This window comes from Rana temporaria, chromosome 1 (genome assembly GCF_905171775.1).
Source record: "Rana temporaria chromosome 1, aRanTem1.1, whole genome shotgun sequence".
Taxonomy (NCBI): domain Eukaryota; kingdom Metazoa; phylum Chordata; class Amphibia; order Anura; family Ranidae; genus Rana; species Rana temporaria.
Window position 1 is genome coordinate 512,644,003 of NC_053489.1, and position 14,043 is coordinate 512,658,045.

At 41.5% G+C, this 14,043-nt stretch overlaps 1 protein-coding gene across 1 annotated transcript in view; it reads right to left on the reverse strand.

Moving 5' to 3' along the window:
• Positions 1-14,043, reverse strand: part of MGAT4D (MGAT4 family member D) — a 168,154-nt gene that overhangs the window by 27,807 nt on the left and 126,304 nt on the right. The window contains exons 12-13 of the mRNA XM_040331296.1: positions 9,261-9,339; positions 4,482-4,539 (exon numbers count right to left, since the gene is read on the reverse strand). Of these exons, the coding sequence (XP_040187230.1) occupies positions 4,482-4,539; positions 9,261-9,339 (137 nt within the window). The remainder of the gene's footprint in view (positions 1-4,481; positions 4,540-9,260; positions 9,340-14,043) is intronic.

Consider the following 14,043-nt stretch of genomic DNA (forward strand, 5'->3'; position numbering starts at 1 on the left):
CCCCCCTACAGTTAGAAACACAGATGAGGTCACACTTAACCCCTTCAGCGCCCCCTAGTGGTTAACTCCCAAACTGCAATTGTCATTTTCACAGTAAACAATGCATTTTTATTGCGTCTTAAGATTTGTTCTTCAGAAACCAGGCTGTTAGTTTGAGATAGCCTGGATCTGGATGAAGAATCTGATTCTGAGACAACAGATCTGCCCTGATCGGCAACCTCCAGGGGGGTTTTGCAGAAAGGTTCATCAGGGTAGCAAACCAAGGGCTCTTTGGTCAGTAGGGGGCTATCCAGATTAGATCTGTGGATTCCACTCTGAATCTTGCCAATACCCTTGGTACCAGTTGGAACGGGGGGAATGCGCAAGACAAAGGGAAGTCCCACTTGTGGGCCAACGCATCTATCCCGATAGCTTGGTCCTGCCTCTGAAGAAAGAAGAAAGCAGGTGTCTTTGCATTTTCTTGTTTTGCAAAGGGGTCCACCTGGGGAAACCCCCACATCTCTTGGATTTTCTCGAATACCTCCTGGTTCAGAGACCACTCTGCTTCTCTTATTTCTTTTCTGCCGAGAAGATCTGCTAGAGTGTTTTTCGTACCTTTCAGATGGACTGCCGATATCGAGGCCAAGTTGTTTTCTGCCCATCTCAGAATTTGATGAGCTAGGTCCATCAGTGCCCTGCTTCTTGTACCCCCTTGTTTTGTTAAATATATTACCACTGTCATGTTGTTCGATAATATTTGTACATGTTGTTTCTTTAGTAATAGCTGAAAAGAGAGAAGACTTAGCTGAATAGCTTTCAATTCCCTCCAATTTGAGGATCTCCTTGCCTCCCACTTTGACCAGACTCGATGAGTTGTCTGTTCTTCCAGGTGGGCTCCCCACCCCCATGCACTCGCATCCGTTGTTACACGGTGGGTTACTGGAAAGTTTCAAAGCAGACCCTTCGAGATGTTTCTTTGGTTTCTCCACCACCAGAGTGATCTTTTTGTCTTTTGTCCTATCTTGAACCTTTTTTCTAGGGGTTCCTGGTACAACCAATTCTTCAGAATGTCTGCATGCAGAGGATGGGCATGAAATCTGGCCCATTGAACTGAAGGAATTGTCGCTGTCAAGAGACCGAGAGTGGACATAGCTTGCCTTACCGAGATCTCTGGATCGCACTGAAGAGTTTTCAGAGCTGACTGCATTTTTTCTATCTTCTCTTGGGGGAGAAAAATTCTCTGTTTTACTGAATCTCTCTCGTAGCCCAAGAACCTCACCCTTTGGGATGGTAGAATATTGGATTTTTGGAGGTTGAGAAGCCAACCCAAACCCTTTAGGTGTTCTTAGGTTATTTGCAGATTGACCTCCACCTGATCTCTTGAGTCTGCGAACAGCAGTAGGTCGTCCAAGTATGGTACTATTGGAATTCTCTTCAGCCTCAAGGGTTCCAGAGCCTCTGCCACACTTTCGTGAACACACTGGGAGAAAAGGAAAGCCCGAAAGGCAGGGCCCGAAATTGCAGATGCCACACTTCTCCTCCTCCTCCTCCCAGATTGACTGCTAGCCGCAGACATTTTTGTGACTGGGGTGCTATTGAAACATGGAGATATGCATCTCTCAGGCCGATCGATGCCATGTGACAACCCATGGTGAGTTGATTCCTTACAGAAAAAATCGTGTCCATTCTGAATTTTTTGTATTTTATGGACAGGTTGGGCATCTTCAAATTGAGGATCAAGCGGAACTTCCCCGATGGTTTTTTGACCAGAAAAATGTGGGAATAAAACCCCTTCCCCTGCTGAATCTTTGGTACTTGAGAAAGAACTTCTTGTTGCATCAGTGCTTGTAAAAGAGACTTCATAGCCAGGGCTTTTTCCCGGTCCTTTGGTAGACCTGTGATGTAAAATCGATTTGGGGGGGGGGGGGAGTCTGTGAGAATTCTAGTTGGTACCCCTGTCCAATTAGGCTCAGAACAAAAGGACTTCTTGTTGTTTCTTCCCAAGCTGGAAGGAAGTCCTGTAACCTTCCCCCTACTGGGAGATGGTCATTGTTTTTTAGGAGTTTGTTCGGGAGGTCTAAAGAGCACCCCTCTTCTACCTCTGCCTCTCTGAGAAATCCAGGACTTTTTCTGTGTTTGGTCTCTTTCTTTATTGGTTTGCAGAAAAGGACAAACAATTTTCCTTTGCTGCACCGCTTTCTTCTTTTGTGGGAAAGCTTTTTTCTTTTATGTGCTGTCCTGTCAAGGCCCGACTCTAGTTCTGGCCCAAACATCGGGTCTCCTGAAAAGGGAATTCCGCATAATTTTACTTTGGAGGCAGAGTCCCCTGACCAGGTTTTTAGCCAGATGGCCCTTCTTGCTGAGTTAACCAGCGCTGAGGATCTGGCCGTCATCCTGATGGATTCTGCTGAAGCATCTGCCATATATTTGACTGCTTTTAACAAAGCGGGAAAGGATTCCAATAGATGCTTCCTGGAAGTGCCTGCTATCACATGGTTTTTAAGTTGCTCCAACCAACACTCCATGTTCCTGGCCACAACTGTGGCAGCCATTGCAGGTTTCAGATTGGACAATACAGAGTCCCAGGCTTTCTTCAGTAGTCCATCTGCCCTTTTGTCCATAGCATCCTTAAGAATGCCCATATCCTCGAAAGCTAAATCAGTCTTTCTAGATACTTAGGAGAAGGCAACATCTATTTTTGTTTTTTTATTCCAAACAACTCTTCCTTTTCCTCAAAAGGAAACCGTCTTTTGAGGGTTTTGGAAAAGAACTGTCCTTTTTCTGGATCCTTCCACTCTTTCTTAATAGTATCTGTTGGGATCTTATGAACTGGGAAGACTATGTTTAACTTCTTCCAGACCCTGATACATTTTGTCATGTACCGACAACTGGGGTTTTCCCTCTTGGATTTCCAAAGTGGTATATATTGCCTTGAGTAATTCTTCCACCTCCTCAAGTGACAGTTTATACCTAGAGGATCTTGCCTCATCTTCCTCCTCATCCTCCGAATCAACGGTTGAGGGGGGAATGCTTTCCCTTTTATCCTCAGACTCACTCTCTACTGGTCTGGAAGTGGACGGAAGGAGACTGGATTGAGAACTCTGTTCCTGGCTGGAACTCTGGCCTTTTTTCTCTACCAGGGAACGCACTGTCCCTAGGGTCTCTGCTAACTCTTTTCTTACAGCGGTTAAGAGATCTTTACACTCCTGTGTAGATTCTTCCCTCACTAGGTCCGCAATGCAGGATCTGCATAGTGGTTTTGGCCAAGAATCTCTTAAAGGGTTTTTGCATGAGGGGCATTTTCTTCCTGTTGCTCTCCCTTTAGCCGACACCCTATGTGCCACAGGGTCTCACTCCTTGCTGAACTGCTATTAGAGCATTAATACTAAAGCAGACAGCTGCAGGTTTTAATTAGTAACAACCAAAGAAAAAACACCCAGTGTGAAAAAAAGGAAAGAGGTACCATTGTACCTTTCCTACCTGGGCCTGGCCGGGAACCTGGGCGCCTGCATCCGCCATTGCTGCTGATGGTTCAGCTTCCTCCATTATGGCCCACCGCCGCTGAGTATTAAACAGCTTTTTTCCCTTCATATGAGCGAAAGGAAGTCCCAGCCAGATGACCCGCCTCTCCCTACTGCGTTCCAGCAGCTGGAACCAATTGCTGCTACGCCCTGCCGGAAGTCACCACCCACCAGAACTGACGTCACCCGCCGTCCGGGATTTGGCACCGCCATGCAGAGACCTGGCAACTTGGGTGGACAACCCCCGACCGACCATTACTCCTGTGAGCCGGCGAAGGAAGAGACACCGGAGCGCCCCCTCACGTACGGGAAGGAGCTGGGTTGGTCTTTAAGAGACAACGAAACGAATGAAGTTACTGCCAAAACCCTCTTGGAGAGAGCGCAGCCCCTCTGGTTCCCCAGCAGTGCTTCCATGGCGGAGGAAACACTAAAACTGAAGGCATGGTGGAAGCAGCTGTCTTTTAAAAGGGGCTATGTGACGCAGTGTTTCCTGTGAAGGTGTGGAGCTACGCTCTCTCCAAGGTGCTGTCCTGAAAGGCGAAGGGAGAAAAAAAAACATCTTTAAACTGACAGTGTACCCTAGGCCATATAGATCATTTTGTACAGGTGGTTAGAAGCGTTTAGTATTTTTTTTTTCTGCCAGAAAAACACCTCTCAAAAACGCAATTTTTTTTCTGCCTCTCTGCCTCTACACGCTAAGTTTAAAATATGCCTCTAAACGTCCTAATGTGCATAGACATGTTGGATAACAGAGCTGCTGCTACAGGCAAAATGCAAATGTGAAACATACATTTAGGACTGTGATTAACATAGTCGAGGTTTAATTCAACAGATGTTTATTTCTCCTTTTAACTATGTACCAGTAACTAGGAAGAAACTAGACCAAGAACAAAAATGTGTGGGAGGTAGTAGACGAAGAATAGCAAAATCAATGTTCACTTTAGAATAGACACTGTAAGAAAGTGGAAAATAACTGTTTACCTATTTGTATGAATCCATCTTCATCTATTTGCAATGCTTCTGGAGGATTATTAACCTTCTGGGGAAAAAATAATAATGCGTCTGCATGATTAATATAGTCAGTATTACAAGTAAAACCATTTTAGATTTATTTGCTTCAGAGTTAATTAACCACTTCCCGACCAGCTCACGTACAATATACCGCAGCCGGTTGGCAGCCCTGCGCAAACCGCCGTACAGGTACGTTGGCTCCTTTAAGAGCCTAAGCAGGCACATCCCACGCCCACCCACTGCATGGCGGGGGGAACCGATGTGCGTGGCCAGTGGTCGCGATGCCCGCCTGCCACCCGCGATTGTGGGCAAGAGAGCTAGAACAGAGATCTTTGTGTATAAACACACACATTTCGGTTCTGTCAGGATAGGAGAGATAGATGGTCTGCTCCTAAAGATTAGGAACATCGATTGGTCTCCTCCTCTATCCCATCCCTCTAAAAGTTAGAAACACCCAGCAGGGATCACATTCAACCCCTTGTTCGCCCTGTGGTGTTAACCCCTTTCCTGCCAGTGACATTTACACAGCAATTAGCATTTTTATAGAACTGATCACTGTATAAAATCAACGATAAAAATCTGATCGCTGCCATTACTAGTAAAAAAATATTAATAATAAATAATGCCATAAATCTATACCCCATTTTGCAGGCACTATAACTTTTGCGCAAACCAATCAATACACACTTATTGCGATATTTTTTTACCAAAAATATGTAGAAGAATATATCTCGGCCTAAACTGATGAATACATTTGTGTTTTCAAAATTTTGTTTGGGTACAACGTCGCACGACAGCGCAATTGTCGGTTAAAGCGTCACAGTGCCATATCGCAAAAAATTGCCTGGTCATTAAGATGACAAATTCTTCCGGGGGTGAAGTGGTTAAACAAAATGTCAACAACTGTGCAGTCTGAGGGTTTTCCTCACTGGATGCGATTTACGTTGATTTCTTAGTTGTAGTTCTACATACGACAGTACTTAGTTGTTGGTAAATTTAGCTGCTGTTATGCAAAATATGAAGTAAAATTCCAACAGTCAAAAGACATTACAGCACAATAATAATTCTCTGCAAATTTGTTAAAGCTAGCCTTCACTAGAACTGAATGGAATGATCAGCATAGATCACACCTCTGTAGCATGTTGCTCTGATGTCTTCAGATTTCCTGCTATTTTGAGTTTTAGTTGTGGCTTTGTACCATGTTTACAGTCTGTACATAGCTTCCAACTGTCCCTGATTTCAAGGATGTCCCCCTGTTCCTCTTTCCCCCCTCATTTGTCCCTCATTTTGGTCTGATCTATATAGTTGTATATAAAATGCACTTTTTAATCTTTCAAAAAGTGTTTCCCAGTGCTAAATCTTTCATCAAAATTGCTGCATTTGTAAATTTCTAAAAGCCAATATAAAGGAATAGTAGTGGTAAAAACAGCCCTTGTGGGTTTAATTAACTTTTTTTGTGGTTAAGTCTCCTTTAAGGGGGCATAGCAGGGTTCTTATCCTATGCCTACATACATTTGCAAGTAGGTGTCCCTCATTCCCATCTCAAAATGTTGGGGGGTATGGTCTGTAAAGTCTAATGTAGACAGAATGCCTTCCATAGCCACTTCCTGCTCAATTTCTAGCAAAGAACACACCTCTCTATAGTCTCAGACTCTGCAAATTATGTAACTCCCTTTATAGCTCCGATGATGGGTGGGATGGAATACATCCTAATTAGCATTCATTCCCGTCCAGTCACACCTACAGGGAGAGTCCAAACGAATCTGCATGTTTATTTTTGTATTTATATTTAATGTTTTATATAGATGATGGTAGACTGCACACTAGCCTGTATATGTGATAAACTTGTAATACCTTACTGAAGTAGCAATAGTTCCAGCCACAATCAGACATTTCATATACTCATATACACAAAACCATATCTATAGTAAGCTAAACAAATTGTAAAAAGCACAGGTTTTACAAATATGATGTTAATTGGAGATTTTAATAGAACATGCACATTAAACAATAATAAGTGTGGGTTATAATAAACAATGCTAAAGACTCTTAGTGGGCAGTATGTATGGGGGGTGACAGCAGGCAGCAGACGTTATGACGCAGTGCAGGTATGTGTAGGAGAAACGGGCAAAGGGTTTGACATAGGGCCGTATGTGCAAGAAAGGAGTGCAGATATAACAGTGGCAGTATGTACATGAGGGGAGTACAGGTGGCATGATACCAGACAGTATGTATAACAGAAAAGTGTGCAAGAATGACAGCAGACAGTATTTACAGAAAAAAAAAAGAAAAAGAAAGGATTGCTGATTGTATGACGGGAAGCAATATGTGCGGAATGGGTATGCCAGGGAAAATGAATGCCGGAAGAGGGGAACAGTGCAAGACTGGAGGTAGTAAGTGCAGAGGATATTACAGGGGAAAATATGTGCTGAAATGAGTATAGAGGGTATTACAGGGGGAAATAATGATGTTCAGTGTGGAGGGTATGACAATGAACAGTATGTACAGGAGAAAAATGTGGAGGGTATAACAATTGGGAGTATGTGCCATGGAGGTGTCCAAAGGTGTGACGGGCCAATATATACAGAAGTGTGTGCAGGGTATGACCGCAGTCAGTACACAAGGAGTGTAGTTTGACTCAAATTGCTGTCACAGGTCTTTCCATAATTTGCAACAAAAACACTAGCCATTCAGGTGAATGACAGGGGTGGAGAAATGTGCCCCATAAAGTATTTGATAGCCATTTACAAATCTGAGCAGCAGGACCCAGCTCTTCAAATAGATGGTTTTACAGAGGAAAAGTATATGTTAAAATTTAATGTAGCCCTGGTGTCTCAGTATGAGACACCAGGTATTCAGTGAGAGGCTGATAGACCTCTGGTGTTTTCTGCATAGTGACAATAGTATAAAACTTTTTTCTTGCATGCCCTTTTAAGTGTCATTAAACCCACATCTTTAAAAACCACCAACAAATGCTGTATTACATGCTGCTCATATTCACTTAGGTATTCGTTTTCTGTTAAAAAAAAAAAAAAAAAAAATGTGATCCTGCTGTTCTCTCTCTCTCTCTCTATCTCTATCTCCCCCTTCTGTTTGTGTCCCCACTGCAGTTGGGGAATTTACAGAGCTAGTGCATATGCTCAGATTTCAGTGTATTTTCTACCCTGAGCATTTCCTCCCTATCACATCTGAGCAGCCCATGTGACTATAAAGTCACACATGTGGGTGTATGCACAGTGGTAAATGACAACAGTTTTTTATATTATTTTTACGCTGTATTCCAAAAGGCTGTTTTTTTGTTTTTATTATTTGAACATGTGACCAGTAGCAGAGGACTTGAAGCCCCTCCTGCCACCGTTTCCCTGCAGACAGGCTGGGAAAGACCTGTGACATGTTACAGCTGTATATTAAATTTGGAAAAAGGGTACCGTACTTAGATTTTTTTTTTTATTATTATTAAAATAATTGCAATGCCATCCTCCACATACAGAAAGGGAAGAGATCATGTAAATTAAACAGAATGTGTTTAGTATCACTTTCAGTCCTTACTCTAGAATTGATTACTTTTTCATTCCTCACTCATCTCTCCACTTTGTTGCTTTTACAATAGAGCCCATATCATATTGGATCATGCTCTAGTTTATACCACTGTAAACATGGGCCACACCCAGGAGGGGTTCTGGTGCACTGTTATTTGACTCTGGTCACAGCAGTGAAGGTGAAAAAAGCCATTTCACAGGACTTTGATAGCGAACAGAACACGCCAGAGATGCCCAATCTCCCCTCTCATTTTTATATTGGACACTCGAAACCCCTATTACGGTGTGCAAGGTCAACCCCAATGTTATTGGAGGTCAGAAGACACAACAAAAAGTGGCCTCTTAAGGAGTTGCTCTATTTGCAGTATTTTTCATTAACAAGCTGGCTTTACAATCCCTAACCTCCTTCAGAAAAACCTATTCTAAACTTTGCAAATACAAAATTATTTTAATAAATTTGGAAGCATTGTTATGCTACACCTTTGGCTAAAGGTGTAGAAGCAGATTACAGAGTTTAATTCACATATACACTGCCGACTTCCACCTAAACATGCATTGTGTTTGCGTGTTTGGGAAATCGCATGGTGCAAAAGCACCATGCAATTTTCCTGCAGCTTTGGTGTTGTGCCCATGCAAACGCAGAGGTGTGAACCAAGCCTTAGTATTTAACCTATACATTGTATGTCTGGGCTCAGTGTGTAATGTCTACAGGGAGAACATTGACCGTGTTCTATATGCAACTTGTGAGCTTGGAGTGTGTTGATTGCAGACTGAGTCTTCTCTGGGACAGAGGCTGAAGATTGAGTGTGCTGCACGAAGGAAACAGAGGAAAGACCAACCAATATATGTGTGCTGGGGGTGGGATTTCACTGAGGGAGAGCATTTATTTTGCTGGAGGTGTGATGTCACTGGGGAGGGACTAGGAAGTTTCTGAATTGAACAGAAGAAAATGAGAGTAGAACTTAGAAATTATACAATAAAAGGAGGACATCAATGGCTTGTATATGGTTTTAGTCCTATCATTTAAAAGCACACATTAGACACCCCACTATAACAGCTTTCAAGCATGTGGTCTAAATGTACCAGTCAAGAAGGGTTCCAAGTCCACACACATATGTAACACTTAAAACTACTGCAACTGACAACACGTTATTCAACTTAATATACCTTTTCAACATTTTATGCACAATATTAGTAATAGATTACCAACCTCTGCTGGTAACGCCTGGACAGTGGTGTTAAACAGCTTGTCACCTGGATGTTCTATGTTTCCACTCCTGAATAGATAACTAAAAAGAAAAAATTGTTTCAGTAGGTCATTCATTTTTGTTCCTACCATTTTGCAGTTTGGAATTTGAGGGGCCATATGTGGATAGTGGTTTAACACTACCCACAGAACACAGCAATATACACTCACCGGCCACCTTATTAGTTACACCTGTTCAATTGCTTGGCAACACAAATTGATAATCAGCCAATCACATGGCAGCAACTCAATGCATTTAGGCATTTAGATGTGGTGAAGATGACTTGCTAAAGTTCAAATGGAGCAGCAGAATGGGGAAGAAAGGAGATTTAGGTGACTTGGAATGTGGCATAGTTGTTGGTGCCAGACGGGCTGGCCTGAGTATTTCAAATACTGCTAATCTACTGGGATTTTCACGGACAACCATCTCTAGGGTTTACAGAGAAAGGCTCCAGAAAAAATAAATTATCCAGTGAGCGGCAGTTGTGTGGAGGAAAATGCCTTGTTGATGTCAGAGGAGAATGGGCAGACTGGTTCAAGATGATAGAAAGGAAACAGTAACTCAAATAACCACTCATCACAACCAAGGTATGCAGAATACCATCTCTGATCGCACATCACATCAGACCTTGAAACAGCAACAGCAGGCCACACCGGGTGCCACTCCTGTCAGCTAAGAACAGGAAACTGATGCTACAATTCGCACAGGATCACCAAAATTGGACAATAGAAGATTGGAAAAATGTTGCCTGGTCTGACGAGTCTCGGTTTCAGCTGCAACAGTCAGATGGTAGGGTCAGAATTTGGCATAAACATAAAAGCATGGATCCATCCTGCCTTGTATCAACGGTTCAGGGTGGTGTAATGGTTTGAGGGATATTTTCTTGGCACACTTTGGGGCCCCTTAGTACCAATTGAGCATTGTTTAATTGCCCGAGTATTGTAGCGGACCATGTCCATCCCTTTATGACTACAGTGTAAACCCTATATGTGCACGAAGACCTAAGTTGACATAGAGGTGCTTTTACAGGCAAAAAAAAAAAAAAAAACAAACACACACACACACACACACACACACACACACACACACACACACACACACACACACACACACACACACACACACACACACACACACACACACACACACACACACACAAAATGTCTGTAAAAGCAGTTTTTTTTTTAAGCCCAGTGTGTATGAGGCCTTACTTGTTATCATCTAGCAGTGTAAAATCACATATTTTGAAACCCCAAAGAACTATAATCACATCAACACAGCCCAAGAAATGCTGATTTGTTAACAATTGAATTTACTGGCTCAAATTAATGGCATAAACTACTACACAAAATGTCTAAGGTTTTGGTTGAGCACACTGTCTAGAAAAAGCAAAAATTCCAGACCTCCATCCTAGCAAGAACATTTGCATAACTTTAAATCGACGTGTAGGTACTATATAGATTTGCTTTAATCATGGAGCGATATGAAGCCCATGTCATGTTTACTTGAAAAAAACATTCCTTTGAAGGGGGTCATTGGTATCAAGTATGTGCAATGTTAGTTCTACAAATATGTACAATTGTATAAAGAACAGCAGCTTTTCCGGTTCAAGCTAAACCATCGATGCAATTTTCGGCGCCGTGGAACGCACGCCAGTCGTGCTTTGCCTTTTTATTTTAGCTGTATTTCACCATGAGTTTCCTCTCTGTTTCTCTATGTATGGAGTGTGGCAAATCCTCTCTGATATAAAGAAATGCTTCTGGAAGAGTCTCTGAGCAACCATCCTTTACACCCCAGATCATTAGATCGCAGCCTATTTTGACCCCAGACTGCAAAGCTAAGGGTCCAATATTTTTGGTGAGAGGGGGCACCTCACAAGTTTGGAGCACTGTTGCACTTTATTTAATGTATCATATGAGCACCAAGCACTTTATTGTGTGTATTCTATGTTTGGAAATTTACATGGCATTAGCCATTATGTCTTTGTATTGTTCAGATTAATATATTTGCTGCCATTGTTGTTTATATATATTTTTTTACTCCATTTAAACATGCATATCTGCACTTCTCGTTACAACCTGTAATTGTTTATGCTACCAACATGTAAATATATCAATAAAGTTCTTACATTTGTAAAAAAAAAAAAAAAAAAATACTCCATTACACAATTTTTTTACACACAAGCTCTTCATTTTCATGAACTATAGTAGAAATAATTTTCTGAAAAGGTTACTGCCTCAGCAAAATGTTTTCTTAGTGATTTAAAGTAACTTCACTCTCTAAACAAACATCAACTATTGTAATTCTTATGCAGCTAGAGTTAGCAAATACGAAAATTATATTATAATTACTAGTTTTAAACCTTTTTTTTTTTACATTTATTCAATTACTTCCTGATTTCTAGACCTAGGCAAATAATATTACACATCTCAGGAGCCTTGAAGAGGGGAGGAGGGGTTTTATCAGTTAAATACACCCTCCTGCATGCATGCTTGAACTAAGGGCAGATGGATTCCAGGAAGTAAATGCTACTTGAATCATTTGCCCTTATTCAAGACGGCCGCAGACAGATATGCTAGGGGGTCGTTTTTCAAAATGATTTCTCAACAAAATAAAGCAGAGAGACATGAATGAGTTTGCTTTCAATATTAAACATGAAACAAATCGCATTTTTTGGTTTGTGGTGCTCAGATGCAGCGCACTTCTGCTTTAAACACTTGGCTGACTTTTGTGTATTAAAAGTCTCTTGCTATTGTTTTCAGGCTTCTTCTGTGTCCTTGGCATGCTCCCTATCCTCCCTATCCTCCACTGATATACCTCACCACTACTAGTGGAGTAAACAGTGCCATCATTTCAGGTCACATGATCCCTTCTATGTGTTTCCAAAGCACTAAAGGAGTCTGCACATAGGCTGTGTAGTCAATCTCAAAGGGCACATAGGAAGGGGTGACTAGCTTCACATATACAACAGGAGCATGGAAAATAAACATGGCGACCCTAGACCAGGAAGCCTGAGAATAGCAGAAAAAAGCTTGAATTTTAGACAGAAGAAACAGAGAGGGACATTCTACATTCTACCTATATTTTAAAAATATTGCATTTATTTAATAAAAAAAAGTGAGTTTAGCATCACTAAGTAGCATGCAAAGCATGGTTTGTAACCAACAGCTTCAAGTGCTTACAGCCTGTGTAATCAATATTAGTGGCATAAAATGTCTGAATAAATATAAGATGTATGTGATAAAACCATCAACTTAGAGTTCAGAAGCTTATGGAATAAAAGCTTCAGTAAGTTTGCGGTTTATCATCCAAGTCATAACAGAAGAGTTTTTACCCAGTAGCTGACCCTTGCTGGCTTTCAATTTCTCAACTACATCAAGAGTAAAGAAGGAAGAGCGATATAGACAAATCTAAACTACAGCAAGTTACAAGGGCTCCAGTCCCCCCCCCCCCCCAGGAAAAATTGGGAAAATTCTATTCTAAAAAGATGAATAGAGTTCCAACCAAAGATTTGTTTAAACCCACGAGTGCTTTTTTTTCTACCACTACTATTCCTTTATACTGGCTCTTGGAATTTCCAAAAATGCAGCAATTTAGAAATTGGATGAAAGGTTTAGCACTGGGAAACATTTTTTGAAAAAAAGTGCATTTTATATACATCTATATAGATCGGACAAAAATGAGGGACAAATGTGGAGTAAAGAGGGACAGTTGGGAGCTATGCAAAAATAACCCTCCCTTACTCAATCCAAAATGGAAAAAAAAAAAGTTTTGACTTTAGTTACACGTTAAGGTTTTTAAACTGCACTAGAAAACAGCAGTTCGCAGAGGAAGTTCAGGCAAACATAAGGAAAAGATACAAACATTCAGAATGTGTCCACGATGGGAAATTAATTCTGTAGCACACTGCTCTGAAGCACTTACACTAACCACAGTGCCCATATTGATGGACCACTACAGAAATGTAACCACGTCACCACTTAGCTACACTGTCTTGCTAAGATTCTGGGGGCATTTTCAATTTAAGCTTGCCTCAGACATTAGAAGCTGGACAGATGAGATATACTATCCAGCCATTTTAACATTATTGTATGGGTCAGCTTCATCCCTAAACAATAATGCTTAGATAAATAGGCAGTAACGGCAATAAAGGAGGGAAGAAATACACAGGCAGGAGCCGGCTCACCATGGTGTCTTATTACGCCTCTCCCCCCCCCCCCCCCCCCAAGAACAATTTGGCAAGACCCACTTGCTTCGTTTCAGTGCTTTAACTAGGTTTAGCAGTAGGTATATGGATGGTACAGGAAAAATGGGGATGGGGCATCAGCAATATAAGGAGAGAGAAGTGAAGGAGAATGCAAATTTCTAATAAAAAAAAAGGGCACCATGTGTGAGGAAGGCAGAAATTGAGAGACAGGTGAGTTGAAGGATAAATAAAATAAAGATAAAATGCAGTAGGTAGGTGTGTAATACATACATTATATGAAGAATAAAGATGTTTTGTGACAATGGGTTAAATTATATATAAATATAGGCCAGAGACAAGACCACCTTTCTTATGATTTCTTTGTGTGCAATATTTTCATCATTCATTTCACTTCCAAGGATGATACAACTAAACTATAGTAACAGAGGCCCCTTTCACACTGGGGCGGGAGGTGCGGTGGCGGTAAAACGTCGCTATTTTTAGCTTTACCTTTTACTCTCTACCCAATTTCGCTGTGCTATTCGGGCGCTAGCAGGGTG